Below are 21,576 nucleotides of genomic sequence, written 5' to 3'. Positions count from 1 at the left end.
GATCTCTCATGGTACACTAGTTGGGAATGACTAAGAAATTTAAGTGCTGGGTCACGGAGTTAATGTGTGCATTCACAACTGTTTCAACCATGAAACTCCCAGGCAGATCAAAGATTAATTTGTCACATGATCCAAAATCTGGTATTAGGTATTTCTACTTTTACGCCTTGTCTGTTCCACTCATTTGAGTGGCTCTGTGAGACTGTGACTGATTTATTTTGCACATTTTGCATTTAATTTAATTATTTTTTTTTTTTTTTTTGCTCAAGTTCACAAGTGAGATTTGGCAAAAACAAATCCACCATGACCATCCATATGTTGTCTAGCTAGTCTATCCTGGCTGTTTTAGGCTGGATTGGAGTGCCCAATTAGGTTTTATGCCTGCATTGGATCAGAATTTTAATTTTTTTCATTTTTTTTTTTTTTTTTTTTAACAGTGACCCATATCTGTACTGTTATTTAATGTACATGCAAAATGTGTCAAGTGTCAACACAAAAGGCTAGTTGGAACAAAACAAGTTATTGTCAGTGTATGTTAGGATTTTTCAGTGTGTTATTCTGCAAATATTTGACGTACGGAACAAGTATACTTTCACGCTGTCAGTGGCGCGTATCTTTTGTCTTCACTTCTGCGAACTGGCTCCTTTTTTGCATCAATAGAGCATTTCTTCTGTTGCATAACCGAGGTTCCTTTCACACATTGATGGATGTGGCAACGCTACTATCTTGCACTGTAGAAGTTGCTCAACTGTGTGGTGTCACGCTTTTTTCCTTTGTGTCGCCAGGGGCAAAGAACGATGGTGTGCAGCGGCGCAGTGTGAAGTTGACCCGGTGGGGAACTGCGACATGTTGTCCTTCAGGGCCAGAACTTTGCTGTCCTGACACAGAGAGACCATGTCTTTGTAGAGCCTAAGCCAGATTTTCTACTGCTTCACTCTTATCTCTCTCTCTCTCTCTCTCTCTCTCTCTCTCTCTCTCTCTCTCTCTCTCTCTCTCTCTCTCTCTCTCTCTCTCTCTCTCTCTCTCTCTCTCTGTCTCTCTGTCTCTCTGTCTCTCTGCTATTGGTCACAAGAACACCAAGTTCCCCGGAAAGCCCGACAGATATCTTCTGCAGTGCAACACGTCAAATCTGGCAATCACAACTTAACCCGGACCTGGCCATGTTACGCATGTGATGTCTGAAACGCGTGATGGACGGCAGCCGGACGCCGGCGACGGTCTGAGGCGGGGCAGCGCAGACTTGGCCGTCGTGGACTCTGACGATGACGCGCCCGACATGCAACCAATGGAAACGGACGTGAAGATCGACATGTTCCGAGAAGAAGACATGGAGAACGAAAATGACGAGTTGGTAAGTCAAAGTTAAAGGTCTGTTGAGATCGCTTGTTGGGACAAGATACGTTGATATCCCAATCACTGTTCCCTCCAAGCTGCACACGTGCGCAATTGCGCACTGCTGATGTGGTCTCCGCGCATAGACATTCTGCGTTTCGCACATAAAATTGGTGTGTAAAAAGGTGTGTAATGTTAAAAATGCACCTTGGCACACCCTCATCATTGATGAAAGCACAGATATTACAGTGCAAAAAATGCTAGTTCTGTATTTTAAATACAGGGAGGAAAATAACGTTCACCATAAAACTGTGTTTGGCAGCATCATTCAGCTGTCAGCATGCACTACTAAAAATATTGTGCAGGCAATAATTCAGTTTTACACCAAGGAGGAACTGGACCTACAGAGAATGGTGATGCTGACCTCAGATGGTGCCTCAGTAATGCTAGGAAAACACAACGGAGTTGCAGCTTTATTGAAGCGACAAATATCACACCTTACTGAACAACACTGTGTGTCCCATAGACAGGACCTGGGCATTGATGATGCATGGTAAGATGTACCTTTGAAGTTTGTTGACATTTTCATTGTAAGTTTGCAAAAACACTTAAAAGTGTTCTGATGGGAATGTAAATGCTGTAATCTGATTCTTTTAATAAGCCATGTAACTTCAATGGATGTGACACTGACCTGACCACAGTGGTCTAAGGGACCGCTCAGGGGCTTAGTGTGTTTGCTAAGACATAAAAAATTAGAGGGAAGGTTGATCATAATGTATTTAATCGTTTTATGATTCAGTATCGATGCAGAAGTGTCAAATATTGATATCTTGGCTGTCCGAGGTGTTGTCAATGTCCAGGTATGGTGATCGGAACGACACACTAATGAATATTGGACAGTTAATATCAGATTGTAGTTTGAGAAAACATTTTTCCATGCTTCATCTGCAAGACTGTTATTAAAAAGGTTTTCTCTTCTACATTTCTATAGATATACTAGATGGTTTTCTATCATGGCATTGATATCGATCAGGGCACAATCGCTGTCTTATCATTATTTCAGTATCGTGGGCAAAATGTTTCAATAATGTTCCACACCAATTGTAGTTGCTAGTTTTCAACCGTCAACCATTTTGCTCCGTCTAAATTGTCTTTATTTCGAAGCCAGATTGATAATTAATTTAAAGGCTAGTGACTAGTCAAACCAAAATAACAACTGCTCAGATCAGAAGCAATACATTTTAGCCAACGTTCTCAGGACTTGTTTTTCACCTTTTTCTACCTTTTCAGGTAGTTCCTATGAAGAGGGGTGCAATCTGAAAAAAAAGATCACTTTGGGTCCCGTCACCTCAATGCCACAAAACTAAAACTACAGTGGTAGCTCGACTTAAGAGTGACCTGACTTAGAAGTTTTTCGAGATACGAGACGTTGCTCGGCAGATTTGTCTTGAGTTGCGAGCAAACATTTTAGTTGACAGTGCTAAATGAATGCAGGGGACTTTATAACAAGCAGCAGATAGTGAACAGATTGTCAAAAAAAGAGGCATTAAGATGTTTACTGCCATTCCCAGCTAAAGAATAAAACAAAGAGAATTACACGCTGTGTATTTAATCATACCACCTAACTTGCAGAAGTCTGCTAACTTAATGCTAACACCAATGCGAAATTCTATAGTCATGTTAACAAAACTGGCATTGATGTCATGGGTTAAAACCCTTTAAGCAACAGATAATTGAACACAAATGGTGCAATAAAACGTGTAGAGAGACACTATAACTTCTCAAAGGCATATTCTTTATGATCTGCGAAACTAGCTGCTATTACTGCAGCTTACTGAGTCAACAAAATTGTTTGTTGGTGTTTTTTGTGGGGCCGGCACGAAGCAATGGCATTTCCATTCATTTCAATCCGGAAAGATGATTTGAGTGTTTTGAGTTGCGAGCATGGTTACGGAGCGAATTAAACTCATTGGTCAATGCACCACTGTACTATTGTCTCCTTATAGTCGTCATCACTTTTTTGCTCATTATGGCACCCCTGCCTATGAGCACAAGGATCCCATTGAATTTTAATGTTACTAAATACAAGTTGGCGCGTAGTCTGAATTTAAGCTTACTTCCAAAAATCGTGTCGTACTCCTGTTTTAGAAGCACAGTTGAATGTTACCTTGCTCCTCTCCTCACTTGTTACATATGAGGCATTATTTATGAGCCGTCACCTTCCTTCCTGTCAGCCCCCAGAGCGACAGATCGTGGTAGGCATCTGCTGCATGATGAAGAAGTCCAAGTCGAAGCCCATGACGCACATCCTGGAGCGCCTCTGCAAGTTTGACTACATCGAGGTGGTCATCTTTCCCGAGGACGTCATCCTGGAGGAGCCTGTGGACAAATGGCCGCTGTGTGATTGCCTCATCTCCTTCCATTCCAAAGGTGGCGTTTGCACGAGTAATATAATTTTTTTTAAGGTGACATCCTAAGTGTGTGAAAGTTTTAAGGTTCTGTAAGTAGCAATAACAGTGCTAGAAGGTTTAGATATGATGAGATATTTAATATTGGCTCCTACTAAATCTCTCAATTGATTGTGTCTGGTTTCACAGAGCCAATGAGACTACGTTATTATACAGTGCTCAGAAGAAATGAGTATCCTCTACTAAATCTAATAATTGAAAAACAATAAATAGGAAATCAGTTATGACAAAATTCATGATTATTATTTTTAATTAATGAGTTCAATGACTTCCCATGGGCTCACCACCTGTGAGAGGGGCCATAGGGGTCGGGTGCAATGTGAGTTGGGAGATGGCCAAAGGCAGGGACCTTGGTGATCCGATCCCCGGCTATAGAAGCTGGCTCTAGGGACGTGGAATGTCACCTCTCTGGCGGGGAAGGAGCCCGAGCTGGTGTGCGAGGTTGAGAAGTTACGACTAGATATAGTCGGGCTCGTCTCCACACACGGCTTGGGCTCTGGTACCAATCCTCTTGAGAGTGGTTGGACTCGCTCCCACTCTGGAGTTGCCCACGGTGGGAGGCGCCGAGCAGGTGTGGGTATAATTATTGCCCCCTCGGCTCGGCGCCTGTACGTTGGCGTTCACCCCAGTGGACGAGAGGGTAGCCTCCCTCCGCCTACGGGTGGGGAGACGGGTCCTGACTGTTGTTTGTGCCTGTGCACCAAACAGGAGTTGAATCTCGGATTCAGGAGGAGCAGTGTGGTTTTCGTCCTGGCTGTGGAACAGTGGACCAGCTCAACACCCTCGGCAGGGTCCTCAAGGATGCATGGAGTTCGCCCAACCAGTCTACATGTGTTTTGTGGACTCAGAGAAGGCGTTCGACCGTGTCCCTTGGGGAGTTCTGTGGGGGGTGCTTTGGGAGTATGGGGTACCGAACCCCCTGATACGGACTGTTCGGTCCCTGTGCAACCGGTGTCAGAGTTTGGTCCGCATTGCCGACAGTAAGTTGGACTCATTTCCGGTGAGGGTTGGACTCCGCCAAGGCTGCCCTTTGTCACGGATTCTGTTCATAACCTTCCTTTATGGACAGAATTTCTAGACGCAGCCGAGGCGTAGCGTGGGTCCGGTTTGGTGGCCTCAGTATTGCCTCTCTACTTTTTGCAGATGATGTGGTTCTGTTGGCTTCATCAACCCGTGATTTCCAACTCTCACTGGAGTGGTTCGCAGCCGAGTGTGAAGCGGCTGGGATGAAAAATAACCACCTCTAAATCTGAGACCATGGTCTTCAGTCGGAAAAGGGTGGCGTCCCCTCTCCAGGTCGGGGAAGAGATACTGCCCCGAGCGGAGGAGTTCAAGTATCTTGGGGTCTTGTTCACGAGTGAGGGAAGAATGGAACAGGAGATCGACAGGCGGATTAGTGCAGCGTCTGCAGTGATGCGGATTTTGTATCGGTCCGTTGTGGTAAAGAAGGAGCTAAGCCGAAAGGCGAAGCTCTCAATTTACCGGTCGATCTACGTTCCTACCCTCACCTATAGTCACGAGCTGTGGGTCGTGACTGAGGGAACGGGGTCCTGGCTGACTCCGACGTGGGTTTCCTCCGCATGGTGTCCTACTCTCCCTTTGAGAGAGGGTGAGAAGCTCGGTCATCCGGGAGGAGCTCAGAGTAGAGCTGCTGCTCCTCCACATTGAGAGGAGCCAGATGAGGTGGCTGGGGCATCTGATTCGGATGCCTCCCGGACGCCTCCCAGGTGAGGTGTTCCGGGCACGTTCCACCGGGAGGAGAACCCGGGGACGACCCAGAACACGCTGGAGAGACTGTCTCCCAGCTGGCCTCGGGATCCCCCCCCCCCGGAAGAGCTGGATGAAGTGGCTGGGGAGAGGGAAGTCCGGGTGTCCCTGCTAAAGCTCCTGCTCCCGTGACCGGATCTCAGATAAGTGGAAGAAAATGGATGGATGGATAGTTAAATGACTCATGTACATAATGTGTTTGTCACTATTCTTAACTTTGAAAAAATATTTAAGCAAGAATTATTACACCTTAATTAAATACAATGTTCTCATTCTTAATGGTGGTAGTTAACCCCAGGTTTTATTCAAATAGTTTATTTTTAATTTGTAAACAGCTAATGGTTCTAATGGAGTAATGGATAAAATATGGATAAAAAACAAATGTATTCATTTGTACTTCTTGTCACACAAATCCTCATAGTTTATCATGACTGTGATGAGAATGTTTCTGCTTCCATAGTAAAACAAACCCACCGTTGTCATGCTGTCAACACCATCCATCCATCCATCCATTTTCTGAGCCGCTTCTTCTCACTAGGGTCGCGGGCGTGCTGGAGCCTATCCCAGCTATCATCCGGCAGGAGGCGGGGTACACCCTCAACTGTTTGCCAGCCAATCGCAGGGCACATACAAACAAACAACCATTCGCACTCACATTCACACCTACGGGCAATTTAGAGTCTCCAATTCATGCATGTTTTTGGGATGTGGGAGAAAACCCACGCAGGCACAGGGAGAATATGCAAACTCCACACAGGCGGGGCCGGGGATTGAACCCCGGTCCTCAGAACTGTGAGGCTGACGCTCTAACCAGTCGGCCACCGTGCCCTGTCAACACCATCTCATTTAAATATGCTCATATTGACAAGATGCTAGAGATGTCAATAGATAAAATGTTGAATTTGTTGTGTGCTTGTAACTTTTGTGCAGGTTTCCCACTGGACAAAGCTGTGGAATACGCCAAGCTCAGGAATCCATTAGCCCTCAATGACCTCAACATGCAGTATTTCATACAAGACAGGTATACACACACACACACATACAAGCGCAATACAATAAACGGTGTAGTTGTCAGTAGGTCTCTTTCAGTAAGAGTGTACAAAACCGTGGGCAAAACAGGATGGTCTTTGGACAACGCTGGGGCACTGGATGGGCAAACGTGACAGTCCGTGAAGCCTGGCGGGATTTTTTTATTTAAAGTGTCAAAACATTTGCCACGGCTCTCACGGTGTGGATGGGAACCCTAGTTGGCCGTAGTAAAACGGGGTGCACGCAACTAAATCTTGTTGACAGAGAGCTAATATTATCAAACATTTATTGAGCAGCAATATGTAGCCCCCGCGCTGATGCCAACTCTGGGTCCGGACCCAGAAGGGCAGCTTCATTCGACTCTGCTGGGGCAACAAACATGCTCCAAAGCTGCCTGGCATCCACCTTTCATCCGTAGAAAACCTTGACAGAACCTGATAAACATGAGGGACCCCATAGGAACGGGACAGACTGGCATCAGTGATAGACCACTAAACTGTAGTGTGCCTTTTAGCCTCTGGGAGTTTGAGCAGCCTCGTCCCCACCACGGCCTTTCACGGATACCGTGATAGAGCGTGAGAAAAACTTAGCAAGACTTGCCTACGGAGAAACAAATGGCCAAAATCCCACAGTGTGTTTTAGGCAAATGGGGCAGGGAACATAAGGTAAATGTAGGCTTTGAATTAGTTTTTTGATTGGTACCTCAGGAGGGAAGTGTACCGGATCCTTCAAGAAGAGGGGATCGACCTTCCTCGATATGCTGTGCTCAACCGAGACCCAGACAATCCTGAAGGTAAAGAGTTGGGAAAGGCATACAGTTTCATTGAGAAATTGACAAAATCGCCCCAAGTCGGTTAAAACACGGACACCAACCTCCTTTCAGAGTGTAACCTGGTGGAGGGGGAGGATCACGTGGAGGTGAACGGGGAGGTGTTCCCCAAGCCCTTCGTGGAGAAGCCCGTGTGCGCAGAGGACCACAACGTCTACATCTACTACCCAACATCGGCAGGCGGCGGCAGTCAGAGACTCTTTAGAAAGGTAAAGAAAAATCAACATGAAGGAGATCAGGTATAACTCTTCAGGACACAGTTCGAAGAAGTACTGATGTGTTGAAAGCAATTCTTGCTGGCAGACAAATGCACAGAGGATATGATCCTGTCAGTTGAAAAATTGTTATTCTTCATTGCTCGGCGTTGGTATGTAAAGCCTAGGAATCACAGAAATTGTGACGGGTGTGGGTGGCACAGCATAAGTAACACAATCAAGATGGAAGGAAGTGTGCTGGGTGGAAGGAAAACGATTCATAATTTTTGTTTTGTTTCTCTGCATCCTTACTGCTTTAAGATTGGGAGCCGTAGCAGCGTTTACTCCCCGGAGAGCAGCGTTCGGAAGACGGGGTCGTACATCTACGAGGAGTTCATGCCCACAGACGGCACTGACGTGAAGGTGGGACGGCTGTTCATGTGCGAGTGTCTGAATTTAATATTGTCTGCTGAAACCATTGCCCTTTCTTTGTGAATTGTGTTTCCTCAGGTGTACACAGTGGGTCCGGACTACGCCCACGCAGAGGCCCGGAAGTCTCCTGCGCTGGACGGGAAGGTGGAGCGAGACAGTGAAGGGAAGGAGATTCGATACCCCGTCATGCTCACCGCTATGGAGAAGCTGGTCGCACGCAAAGTCTGCCTGGCCTTCAAGGTAAGTAACTGGACTTCAGTAATACGGAGTGGTTCAGTTTGGTATGGTATGGAATGACATTTTTCCATCGGCAGATGGAAGGATACCAAAAGACATCAGGGTTTGTTATTCTAAACCAAAGGGAACAAAACTGCTTAATTTCAGCCATTTTGTTTGGCTCTCTAAATGTGTATAAACCCTATTTGTGCTTATGTGTGCCTGATGCCAGCAAACAGTGTGTGGCTTTGACCTGCTCCGAGCCAATGGCCACTCGTTTGTCTGCGACGTCAACGGGTTCAGTTTCGTCAAAAACTCCATGAAGTACTATGACGATTGTGCCAAAGTGCTGGGGTAAGTCTCTCCAGCTCGTCAGTGCTCGAAAGGTCACACGTCATTTAGCAATCTAATCTCCTGTTGATAAACTAGTACAAACGCAGTAAGCAGCAATATATCCTTTACCAACATGCCGGGTGCATCGTCCACTTAAACAAATAAACACTTCCCTCAAATACATGCCTCGCTTATTGTAATTATCCCATTTCATAGTCACTTTTGTTCACAAATGGACATTTGAACTCTGTTGCTAACTGAAACACCAGCACCAGGCGACGAGCATAGCCCAGTAGTTCTCAAACCTTTTACAGTTCCACCTCAAGAAATACTCCCCAAGTGTCACCATCATGACCGACCTTAAAATTCCAAAGCGCGCCAGAGTTTTTAATCCATAAAATGTATATTCAAAATTATTGTAAGGAATTTTAACAATATGTACAGTTTGAACATTAACACTGGGCTGACACTGAGCAAATAAAAAAAAACTGTACATAATGGTTCAATTAAAATGTATTGCAAGTAAAAGTTAAATAACTATTGTACCTTAGTGAATGTTTGAAAACAGGCATTTTTAAAAGATTAAATAGATTTTTTTAAACTTGAAAGTTAAATACAACTGAACTGTACTCAACAAATGTACTGTATTGGATTTTTAAATGTTTAAGCCACTAACATGCACAGTTTGAACTTTAATTAAGTGATTCATTTGTGTGGTAATCGTGGTAAACAGTCTCACAAATAAATTCAAGTGTGGAGACTAAGCGTATGATGTATACGAGTTCACCGTGCACTATTAAAGATAATCTTACAATAAGTGGAGATGGAAACTTTAACAACAATTCCAAAAGACGTGACGTGATTAGTGCATAATGTTGTATGCATCCATGTTTATGTTCCATGGAGTTCTGTTCAGTATTTATGGATTTCTTCATAATGTTATCCTTTTTATTTTGTTTTGAACTCCACTGCATTTTAATGCCACAGTTTGCAACCCAATAAAACTTGACTCAGGTTCCCTGCTTTTGGGAAGACAAATTAAGAATTATCATTTATATTTCTGTCAAGTTAACTTCTTCCCCCTTAATTTAACTGCACCTGATATCAAAGCTGCTGAGCACCATTTTTTTCCCTCCTTGCCCCGAGTTTGTCGTAATTCATTCGCAAGTCAGTACAGCTTGTCGGATTCCGCTGACAGCTTTGCGGCTTAGCAGCCTTCTGATTTATCACGCCGTCCCTCCAAGCGCACTCGTAAACGTGACGACGACATCCATGGCAGTGCAAACGGAAACCACCACGCGTGTTAATGGCATTCCTGAGGTGCTTAACAAGCCCTTGGGATTCATTCCTTGGCAGCCCCCCCAAAAAAAACAAAAACAACAAATGCGTGTGCAAATTTAATTAAGCTTACGTGTCTGGCAGACCGCCTTCCCACATCAGTGACATGTTGTCAGTTGTCATTCAGTAACATTTTTTTTCTTTGCCTCCACAGGAACATGATAATGAGAGAGTTGGCCCCCCAGTTCCACATTCCCTGGTCAGTCCCGATGGAGGCCGAAGACATCCCCATTGTGCCAACAACCTCAGGAACCATGTACGTCCTGCGTAGAAACGATCAAGATCAACGATATTTGGAAAAAGTAGAATCAAAAATTATAATTGTTGCGTTATGTTAGTTTCTACTTAATATTGATCTTTTAAATTAAACATTTAGATTACTGTGTATTTTTTTACATTTATTTATGTTCCCGTACAAAGCTTATAAAGGTCCCCAAATATTATATTCTTTTATTTATTTTTTGGGGAATTATTGGAGATAATGCGCTATGCAATTATATTGTTTTTTCTCCTAATACAAAGCTCATCATCGCTGTCGGCCAGAATCCTTGCATCTCCAAAACCATTATTACTCGGAAAATCTTAAAAAACGGCATAATTTTTTGTGTTATTAAACATTGTAGATTTTTCAACACTTTACAGTCAATTGGTTAATCACTTGTAGAAATAACAAACCCACGTGGGGACTGACCAATAGTATCGATTCGTGAAAAAATATTAAATTGACCACATTTGGACATACTGTAGGATGAATTCGCTTATGTGGGATATTAATAATTTGGATTTTTAAAATGAGGAACTGAATAATGAGAGAGCGGTAGTATGTATAGTTGTTTTAGTTTTTAGTTATTAACATTGTGTAATATTTTTCCAATTAAATTATCTCCTTATTAGAGAGCTTGTCCCCCAAGTCCCAAAAAGCATTTAATAGTTTAGATGCTAAAATTAAGCGAAAGGTACATGTGAATGGATTTTTATTTTATTTTATTTCATTTTTTTTTATTCTATTGTATTTCTTAATGTGAAGTCACACCTTTATTTTTGTTATTTTTAAATTTTTTATTATACTGAACAATACACATCTGTGGTTTTGACATGTTCTTGATGAAAACAGGGACACAGTCATGGTGATGGGCTGTGTATTTATGCTGCTTCTCTGATGTCAAATTACAAAAGTAAATTACTTATTGCGCCTCATTTAACCTCATTTCCTCATGACGCAGGATGGAGCTGCGCTGTGTCATCGCCATTATTCGCCATGGAGACCGCACACCAAAGCAGAAAATGAAAATGGAGGTTCGACATCCTTTGTACGTATTCAACACTTGAGTTTTGAGCACAATTCTTCCCCATGAGAAGCTTATTCATATTTTTTGGTTTTTTTTACATACACTGTAAGTAGAATTTTCGTATCTGTGTTATTCTGTATGTCCCTCCACAGATTCTTTGAGTTGTTTGACAAGTGCGGAGGTTACAAGTCAGGAAAAGTAAAGCTGAAAAAACCAAAACAGCTTCAGGTGAGGTGGAACTCTTTTTCAAAACACTAAAAAAATCTATACAATGGTCCCTCGACTTTTTGTCGGATACGAGCTGTCGCTCGGCCATTTTTTTGCAAAATGCCATAGATGGGCTAACAAAACTGGCATTGACGTTGCAGTTTTTATAACCGTTTAAACCAGTGGTTGGGGGAGCACGGGACGAATGAATAAACGAAAACATTGCATTAATAGCAATGTTGAATATTAAAAAAATTAAACCTGTTACACTGAACGTAATTACAGTTAAGGTGCTTGAAAACAGTTACACTTATTACAACCTGCAGTTTATGGCAGTTCACTTTTATTTTGTTCAAAACATGTTGAGATTTGTATTAATTACAAAAATGCAAAAAAAAATATGAACCAAAGGGGGGCCCAGCAGAGAATGTTTCGGAACCACTGGTTTAAGGAATGGATAGTGCAACACAAACGGTGCACAAAAGGTTTTTTTGTTCATTCCAATCGGGAAGATGATTTGAGATATGAACGTCTTGAGTGACAAAGTTTGTCACAGAAGGAAATGGACTCGTAAGCCAAGGCACCACTGTCCTAGCTCCCAAAGGCAATGTGTTAAGGAACAGATTAATACGACTGTAAAACATTGAAATAACTCACAGTGTGCCTTTTCCAGGAAGTGCTGGACATCGCTCGCCTGCTGCTGCTTGAACTTGGCCAACATAATGACTGTGAAATTGAGGAGAAGAAGTCCAAACTGGAGCAACTCAAGACCGTCCTGGAGATGTGAGAACACACACACGTACACACACACACATACAAGTCCCTGCCCTCTTTGTTCATGCCCTCATCCACTCATCTCCAAATCATACACTCGGGTCTGTCGGTCATTCGACCATCTTTTATCCCCGCTCATTTTGTCTCTAATGTTCATCTTCTCTTCCATCCCCTGTCCATCCCTCCTTCTTTCTCCTTTCCAAAAGGGAATCCAGCTTGATTGGCACTCAGTATGCACCCTCTCTACCTTTCCTTTTTTTTCTTTTTTTCTTTTTAATGAAAAGATGCAGATTTCCTTCCTTCATTTCGCCCACCTGATGTGCAAAATATTAGGAACCCGCATGCGCCCTCTGATGTTTGCCCATCTCTTTCTTGAACATGATTACGTTAGCGTACTCAGGACTGTTCCAAATATTTTGTACAGCAATTTGTGAATCACCTCCATTAATTCCAGTTCATGTTTAGCCTTTAACAGGACACATATAAACACACATACACAGGCCATGCACAGTCAAATGTGGATGTGTGTAAATCAACGATGTGTGCTGTGCTCCTGCGTGTGCATGCGGTTCTCATCACATATCACGTGGACTCTGAATCAGCTAATATTTATCTTTCATCTCATTCAAGTCTACCACACAGTTATCTGTATTATGATTATGAATGTGGCAAAGACCAAAGGTCCAAAACTGACTGCAGAATGAAACCCGCTTTTATGCCGCATAGTGACTTTAGTGTAAAGATCTGGTTGTACATCACCTTAGCCCATATACAACATTCAACCACATCAATCACATTCATTTTAAAGTGGCTGACCCAAAATTAGGGATGCAGCAATATTTTTTTTTTTTTTCAGACACAGTACAAGTACAAGGACCGACAGTTGAAACCAGATGTTTACACTACTACAATACAAATAATTTTGGTAATCCGAATTGACCTAAAACAGGAAAAGTTGTCTGATTTAATGTCAGACAGTGAGTGGAAAAAAAAGCCAATGTGTCTTTTTATATAGTGTATGTACACATCTGGTTTCCACTGTCTATTACGCAAAATGTTTGAGGCGGTAGAGGTCCTCAGTAAAATTTATAAATATTACCCATTGGCATGCTGCTCGACTTACAGCCACCCACCTGACACTCTTTGAGAGTTATGTACTATGAGAGAATGTTTAATCTAAATTGTTTCAGGTTAACAGAGGTCAACGTTAAATATCATTTCATATTCTGTGCATGCTCAACCTTTTCAATCGTCCCACTTTCAAACTTTTTAGGGATTTTGTTTTGCCAGTGTGACGCCTATAGATTTTAAATGACATCTCGTGTGCTTTTGTTTGACACAACTAAAGGTGTCATTACTCACAGACCACATGTAGCATTCCCAGCTCCCTGACAGCCTCACATGTATTTCACTGGCTGCCTGCCAGAGAGGCTTTTGTTTTAAGCTCGCCGTCTGTCATCATGTGACCGCCGAGGCAGCTGCCTTTTCCTTTAGAGAGAACTATGGACTCATTAGTCTGCAGCCTAATTGTCAGAATGTCAACGCAACAAAAAAACAACACTGCTGGTGCACTGTTGCTCACTGGAATGCTTCTTATGTTTTGGTCAAATCACTTTAGTTTTACAACTAATTGTATTTATGTGTGTGTGTGTGTGTGTGTGTGTCTGTGTGTGTGTGTCTGCTGTATGTGCATATTACACTGTTTTGCCTCTTGCACTCTCCCTCTCTCTGCTTGTGTGTGTGCGTGTGCGCGCGTGCGCATCTGTGTCTGTGTCTGTCTGTGCGTGTGTTTTGTGTTCAATCCCACTAGGTACGGTCACTTCTCAGGTATCAACAGGAAAGTCCAGTTGACGTACTTGCGTAACGGACAACCTAAAGCCTCCAGCGAAGAGGAAGGTAACGTGCCAGTAGTAGTGTTGTAATAATAATAAGTTACTGTGTAAAAAAATTTAATATTTAGTATAATGCAGCTTAAATCTTTGACAGCTTCACGCAATTTTAATGTAAGTCTTCTCATGTCAGATTAAAGAATTTGTAGCATGTGGAGGCACAATGTGTTTATTTATATTGTCAATCATGCACAGTTCACATTGGTTTACAAGTACAGTGTATTGTAATGCAAATACAACATAAAGGGAGCCTTACAAGGTTCATGGTGGTTCTCGTAGAGGGACTCCAGATCGACATACCAAATATAAACAGAGGTTCTTTTATGAGGTTATGCTGACTATTTTTGTTTTAGCTCAGCTTACTGTTATTTGCAAATACACAGGTGAACACATCACACACTGTATGTCGGCAAATATTTATACAAGTGTAAATAAGAATCTGCCACAAATCCAAAATCCTGAATGCTGTTTGTTGTTCAGACTCCAAGAGGGAGGGTCCGTCTCTGCTGCTGGTCCTAAAGTGGGGCGGCGAGCTGACGCCTGCTGGCCGGGTTCAGGCTGAGGAGTTGGGCCGAGCCTTTCGCTGCATGTACCCTGGAGGCCAAGGTACGTGCCAAACACGCACACTGAAGCTCCTTTCACTCTCCCTGTAAAAGACAGTGTTTTCCCAGCTTTCCTGACATGGTCTAGGGGGAGAACGTTGACCTGGCAATGTATGGCTTCTGGGGTAGTAGTATCAGTGCATTTGCACCAATTTTGCTCAGGCTTTAGAAACTGGATCATGAACGGTTACCTTCTTATGAAGGTTACAGAAAGTAAGTTATGGCACCCTTCATTTGGGGAACCAACCACTGAAAGCAGTCGTTGCTGTCCGACAAGTATACGTCACAGCAGGCCCTTGCGCTGAGGTCATCTGATTTTTGTAATCCCAGGAAGCTGTGTGAAAATGGAAACAGCTAGGGACAACTACGGTGGATATAAAAAGTCTAGACACCCATGTTTAAATGCCAGGTTTTTGTGATAAATTGCGGATGCTCTTGTAGGCATTTCCTGGCATTTTTAGTAACAGACTGAAGGTTTTGTGCTAAACCTGACTGCTATTTTGAACTGCTGTTTCTACCTTGCCTTCCAGCTGGAGAAAGATTGCCAGAAAGCAAGATGCTGCTACCACCATGCTTCACTGTAGGTATGGTGTTCTTTAGATCATTTACAGTGCTTTGTTTGCACCAAACATACCTTTTACAATAATGGTCAAATAGTTCAACCTTGGTTTCATCGACCATCACAAAATCTCCCAAACACTAAAAATGTGATATGGTCCGTGAAACCCTGGTTGAACATTTTTGGCCATAATTGCAAACAATAAGTTTGGCGCAGACACAACCAAAAGAACACCATACGTCGAATGAAGCATATTGGTGTCAGGAAGAGCCTACTAGAACAGCTGAAATGTATTTGGGGTTAATCAGAGGCACTTCAAATAGTGACAGTTTTGTGCTGGCTCCCATTTAACATGAGTTTGAATTTGATTGGTTAATTATGAAAAGCCACATAATAATTATAAGACGGTGTGCAGATTTATTATTACATTATTTCTGTTGAAAAGATTAAATTTTTGTTCCACTTGACTTGTACAGTTTATAGACCACAAAAAAGTTTTGAAATTTGTCTAAGTCCAATTTTTTTTATATCACAAAAACATTTGAACAAGGGTGTGTAAACTTTTTATGTCCGCTGCATATCTGGTTTAGTTGGCTGTTGTGTAAAAGACAAAGGTGAATAAATGCCACATCTTGTTGCAATTAATTTGGTGAAAGAGGCTTTAGAGTCTTCACATAGATAATACTGTACTAGTATGCACTGTATTTCCTTGTGGGAGAAGTTTTCTAAATTTCATTTGAACTTGGAAAAAAGTCTGGGAGAAAATCAAGGACCAAGAACAAATAATCCAAGCAAGACTGAACAGGATCCGAGCAAACAAATTGACTGAGAAACGATGACAGCCCAGTTGGGAGATGGCCAAATATCAACGTGAACTCATGCCAACATTGACAAGATTCACTGAGGTGTGGCCATCCCATTCATCTCATCATCCCAGTGAAAGAGTCTTAAAATGTTAAACCACCTACTGAAAAAAAAGAAAGAAAAACAACTGGAAAAGGGCTTGCTGATTTTCCAAACAGTTTCTACTCATCACCATCTGATATGACAAGTTAACATTCAGGTTTCACTTTTCCTTTCCAGAACTTATTGATAAACAATTCCTTCTTCCTTTTTTTCATAGTTACCTTTTTCACAGGCTCTCTACTGTAAAACCTTGTGTAGTAGTGCATGTGAAACTGAACACACACACCTACAACCTCAAGCACTGCTAAAAGTCCACACAGTCTGACCTCTTCTTTCCCCTTTCTTCCATCATAAAGTGTTGCCTATTAACTCTGCTCTTCTCTTCTCACCGGTCTTTGCTCTGTGTAAACTACTAGCCGGTAGCCACCGGGCCCTTGGCTGCGAGTCCCCTGTTGAGTTTGGTAAGAGACGGGTGACCGACCTAGGTTGCACCGCTCCTCCTCGCCTCGCTCATCATCTGTCCACTAATTGATTTCCTGTCATGATTTGAATACATCTGACTAATCGGTCCATTCACCGATTGCTGTGGATTGTTGTTGTTGCTGCGGTTGTTATGTCACTAGGTATGATACGAGCAGGCACATAAAGCAACATGCAAGTAGGTTGGTTTTGGAAATGGGTGACGACGATCTCCTATTAATCCCTCCACTGCACTCTAAATGCTTTCCCACTGAACGGCACCCGTGTTCAACCATAGCACTCCATACTGCATACTGTACCTGCACCCCTCACTGCAACTTCAGTGTATCACTACCATAATCCCAGCCTACTCATACTCACTGGACAGCATACTGCACTTCCACTACTACTACCACATACACAGTCCCTCAAGTAGGGGTGCAGCTCTCGAAAAAGAGATTATTCTACCGATTATCCCATGAACTAATCAAGTAATCAGATAAAAATGGATTTTGCATGGTTAAACAACAAAATGTGGCATGTGAGGTGCAGGTATTTTTATTGTCCACTTTCCATTTAAAGTCACGTTCTACACTGAATCATCAAAGTCGTTAAAAAGCCGGGGCTTGGCCTGGTGAGTGACGTGTCTGTCAGCGAATTAAAGTAGACTTCTAACTGGCTCACCGTTAGCCAGTCTGGGCGTCAGTTGTTGACATAGTGTATGAATGTTTATCACGTTTATCGTTCTGACTTTCGGTGGCAGGAACTTTGCTTGGACTTTTTGTATTTCAGTTATTTGATTAATCATTGCAGCCCTACTCTTAATTACACCTTTAACTAAACTCCAGCATCCCTTCACCTGAATTACGTTGCACTTCAACTCCTCTCCAGCACTTGCACTGCAACCCACACGAAACCGCTTCACTGCATTGAATGTCATACCTCCACTGTACCCGACTGCACTTGCAGTACTATGAACTCCCACTGTAATTTACATCAACTGTGTATCACCTTTATTCCACTCACGCTGCACACAATTTCACTCCCATTGCACTTACACTGAACTTCGTCTGCAAACACTGGTTCTCAAGTCTATTCGAGTCTAGAGCAGTGAACAGATCGTCTGTAACCAACTTCTTTGCACTTCATCAAACATACATCATCAGTCTAAAAGAAAATGCATGACGCAGCAGTGTGATTTAATCCCCAGCATTACAACGCTTTTATCAACTGGAGCACCATTAATGAAACATTTTAGCACCTTGTATTGCCTGATTCTCACTGTCATTTAGTTAATCCACACCGCAGCTGGCTTCTTTAATTTTGGGGTTTATATTGATTCACTTTCATTTCATTGTGTTGATGCTTTAAACTACACACTTCAAGCCATTATGCCAAATGACCGTTGGCAGATACTGTATTAGTCCAACTACGCATTGATCATGAGACATTTGAACTGAAAGTGATGCCACCTAAGGCACTGTGTCCTTTATTCCTGTTACTTATGGGTGCAATCAGAACAGCTTTATTATTTTTCCTAGCATGTTTCAAATGTCACCAAGTTTAAATGTGAGGCTTGAGACGGTGCACAACCCTTCCAGGCGACTATGCCGGCTTCCCCGGATGCGGGCTCCTCCGCCTGCACAGCACTTACCGCCACGACCTTAAGATCTATGCCTCCGACGAAGGCCGGGTGCAGATGACGGCTGCGGCGTTTGCCAAGGTCCCTCAACATCACGTGTTAAGAACGCCGTGTTAATGCCGCACGGCGACTCTCACTCAGGCTGCGGGGTTTTTCTGCAGGGCCTCCTCGCTCTCGAAGGTGAACTGACTCCGATCCTGGTGCAAATGGTGAAGAGCGCCAACATGAACGGGCTGCTCGACAGTGACAGTGACTCATTGACAGACTGCCAGCAGAAGGTGAAAGCCAGGCTGCATGAGATCATGCAGAAGGACGAGGAGTTTTCACAAGATGACTATCAGAAGGTGACCAGGGATGTAGTTTGATTGGATTGTTGTTGTTGTTGGTTGTGAAGGTAATCCGTCCCTTTTCTTTTACACTGGATTACAGCTAGCGCCAACAGGCAGCCCGTCGCTGGTGAACTCCATGAAAGTCATAGAGAACCCGGTCAAAACCTGCGACAAAGTGTACGCGCTCATCCAGAGACTCACCTCGCAAATTAGAAAACGACTGGAGGATCCCAAGTCTTCAGGTACCTGCGTTAACTAACATTAGCATTAGTAGGTACAGTGGTGCCTTGAGATATGAGTTGAATGCGTTCCAGGACCACCGTTATAACTCAACTACTCGTATCCCAAATAATTTTTCACCACTGAATTAAATTAAAATCCGTTCCACCCTCCCCCCCAAAAATGTCATGTAAAAGAAATATACAGTAAAAACATCAAATAGAATGTAAAGACTTTTTTTTTTTTTTTTTGGCTTCAATTCAGTGGACATTGTGCTGTTCCTTCTGGTGTGCGCGCCTTGGGTACCTGTGGGCAGTATAATACAGACATAGAGACACACACGAAAAAGAGTTTCACAAGTGACTCAGTAAACTGCAGTAATAGTATTTTTTTTGTCTGTGTCCATGTGTTGCTCCACCCTGTGTTTTAAAATAATCATTGCTTAAAGGGTTATAACACAGCAACAGTGATGCTATTCGTGACGTCCAGGTAACAGTCAGTGTACCAGCGTATTTGTAATATGTGCAGCTTATAAACCAGCTTCTGTATTAAAAATTCTTTAAACGTAGTGAGTGTGGCTTTTCTCCCGGTGCGCTCAATTGACTGAATTGTATGGTAATAATCATTTTGTAACACATCGACAAGACCGTAAAGTGCTGCACAATGCCTACTACGCTAACAATCACAATCGAGCATCTGACTGGAATTGTTTTGTTCTCAAGATCTACAGCTGTACCACAGCGAGACGTTGGAGCTGATGCTGCAGCGCTGGTCCAAACTGGAAAGAGATTTCCGCATGAAGAGCGGACGCTACGACATCAGTAAGATCCCGGACATCTATGACTGCATCAAGTACGATACGCAGCACAACTCCTCGCTGGACCTGGATGACACGCTGGAGCTCTTCCGGCTCTCCCGGGCTCTGGCCGACATTGTCATACCACAGGTCAAATTATACTTTTTGTGTGAGCGACTAACATTGCTTCTCCTTATGAGTAATCGATTTATAATGCATGTTAATGGAATTTGTTTTTCCATTTTTTTTTTTATTTCTCTCCTCTTCATGTGGGACCTTTTATCAAAGAGTACGAGTCCACTAAATTAGTTTTTGTGTTCTTTCCTCCTATAGGAATATGGCATCAGCAAAGCAGAGAAGCTGGACATCGCTCAGGCGTACTGCGTCCCCCTGATGAAGAAGATCCAGCTGGACCTGCAGAGGACGCACGAGGACGAGGCCGTCAACAAGCTGCACCCACTGTAAGAATTCCACTGGAGATTCATTGAGTTACAATTTAGGAATAAAAGGTTGCTGACGTGTCATATTTTGATATTGGTCAGGTACTCGCGGGGGGTGATGTCACCGGGTCGCCACGTCCGCACGCGCCTCTACTTCACCAGCGAGAGCCACGTCCACTCCCTGCTCAGCGTCTTTCGCTACGGAGGACTCTTGGATGTACGTATTCTTTCTTTAGGTTTGCTTTGGAGTGAATGCTAATGCTAATGCTCTCTTAAAGCTAAGCTGGTAACATGTAAATGCAACATAGTTGAAAAACAATGCGGAAGGATTTTAAGGGGGAAGACTGGTGGAATTTGCCAAGCTAGAATAGCATAGACATCTGCCAACGTTGAATAATGCAATTTAACTCACGAGATCGGCATCCTCTGTAGATTAATTTATTCATTATGATTCATGCAGTAGTCATGATCAAGGTAAGTATTTGAAAATGCCTCTTAAAAATCTGTGTTAGGTTGAAAATTTAATCTACACAAAAAAATACATATATTAAAATTTGGCCTCAGCTGTGGAGTTTGATATCAGTATAACAGCTTTAATATGACACCATTTGAAAACAAATCTATTTAGATGTATGCTTATCATGTTTAATATTCATTCATTCATCTTCCATTCCGCTTATCCTCACTAGGGTCACGGGCACGCTGGAGCCTATCACAGCAATCATCGGGCGAGAGGCGGGGTACACCCTGAACCGGTCGCCGGCCAATCGCAGGGCACATATAAACAAACAACCATTCGCGCACACATTCACACCTGAGGGCAATTTAGAGTCTTCAATCAACCTACCATGCATGTTTTTGGGATGTGGGAGGAAACCGGAGTGCCCGGAGAAAACGCGCGCAGGCACGGGGAGAACATGCAAACTCCACACAGGCGGGGCCGGGATATGAACCCCGGTCCTCAGAACTGTGAGGCAGATATGCTAACCAGTCGCCCACCGTGCCTGCCTTTAATATTCAAAATCTCAAAATATGAATCAGAAAAAAAGTATTTTTAGATTTTGTGTGGTAATAGCTAACTCATAGTCCTTTTGAGTAGTAATGATATATATATATATATATATATATATATATATATATATTTTTTTTTTTTTTTTTAACTAGCATCAATTGTTTGTATAATTGTTTGGATAATTGCATAGTCAGAAAATACAATATTTACTTTAAAGCAGGGGTGTCAAACTCATTTTTGTCACGGGCCACATCGTAGTTATGACTTCTTTCGGAGGGCCGCTACGACTGTGAAACCCATATAAATGAAAGATTACGACATATATTCTAATTACATACTGTATACACAACACATTGATGAATAACCAGTTTTGAAATCAGAAACATATAAATACATGTTTTCAACTATTACATTTCTTGTAATAGAAATATCTCAATGGTATTACACCAGAACACAATGAGCAATTTTGATTTGCTTTCACCGGCCACATAAAATGATGTGGCGGGCCGGATCTG

The 21,576-nt window shown here is 42.8% G+C and overlaps 1 protein-coding gene across 6 annotated transcripts in view; it reads left to right on the top strand.

Moving 5' to 3' along the window:
* Positions 1-21,576, top strand: part of ppip5k1b (diphosphoinositol pentakisphosphate kinase 1b) — a 40,177-nt gene that overhangs the window by 6,030 nt on the left and 12,571 nt on the right. For 5 of the 6 annotated variants that reach the window (XM_061677847.1, XM_061677850.1, XM_061677849.1 and 2 more), the window contains exons 3-23: positions 786-831; positions 1,073-1,351; positions 3,567-3,762; positions 6,498-6,588; positions 7,304-7,389; positions 7,480-7,634; positions 7,941-8,042; positions 8,130-8,291; positions 8,500-8,621; positions 10,093-10,194; positions 11,162-11,248; positions 11,380-11,455; positions 12,108-12,217; positions 14,019-14,104; positions 14,578-14,703; positions 18,225-18,346; positions 18,427-18,609; positions 18,695-18,836; positions 19,536-19,759; positions 19,943-20,070; positions 20,152-20,266. In XM_061677847.1, coding sequence (XP_061533831.1) covers positions 1,175-1,351; positions 3,567-3,762; positions 6,498-6,588; positions 7,304-7,389; positions 7,480-7,634; positions 7,941-8,042; positions 8,130-8,291; positions 8,500-8,621; positions 10,093-10,194; positions 11,162-11,248; positions 11,380-11,455; positions 12,108-12,217; positions 14,019-14,104; positions 14,578-14,703; positions 18,225-18,346; positions 18,427-18,609; positions 18,695-18,836; positions 19,536-19,759; positions 19,943-20,070; positions 20,152-20,266 — 2,592 coding nt within the window. In that variant the 5' untranslated portion in view covers positions 786-831; positions 1,073-1,174. Of the gene's footprint in view, positions 1-785; positions 1,352-3,566; positions 3,763-6,497; positions 6,589-7,303; positions 7,390-7,479; positions 7,635-7,940; positions 8,043-8,129; positions 8,292-8,499; positions 8,622-10,092; positions 10,195-11,161; positions 11,249-11,379; positions 11,456-12,107; positions 12,218-14,018; positions 14,105-14,577; positions 14,704-18,224; positions 18,347-18,426; positions 18,610-18,694; positions 18,837-19,535; positions 19,760-19,942; positions 20,071-20,151; positions 20,267-21,576 lie in introns of all 6 variants that reach the window. The other variant, XM_061677848.1, reaches the window with a different exon arrangement.

Source organism: Phycodurus eques, chromosome 5, assembly GCF_024500275.1.
Source record: "Phycodurus eques isolate BA_2022a chromosome 5, UOR_Pequ_1.1, whole genome shotgun sequence".
Lineage (NCBI taxonomy): Eukaryota > Metazoa > Chordata > Actinopteri > Syngnathiformes > Syngnathidae > Phycodurus > Phycodurus eques.
Note: the sequence above shows the minus strand (reverse complement) of the source record. Positions and strands in the feature narration are given on the sequence as shown.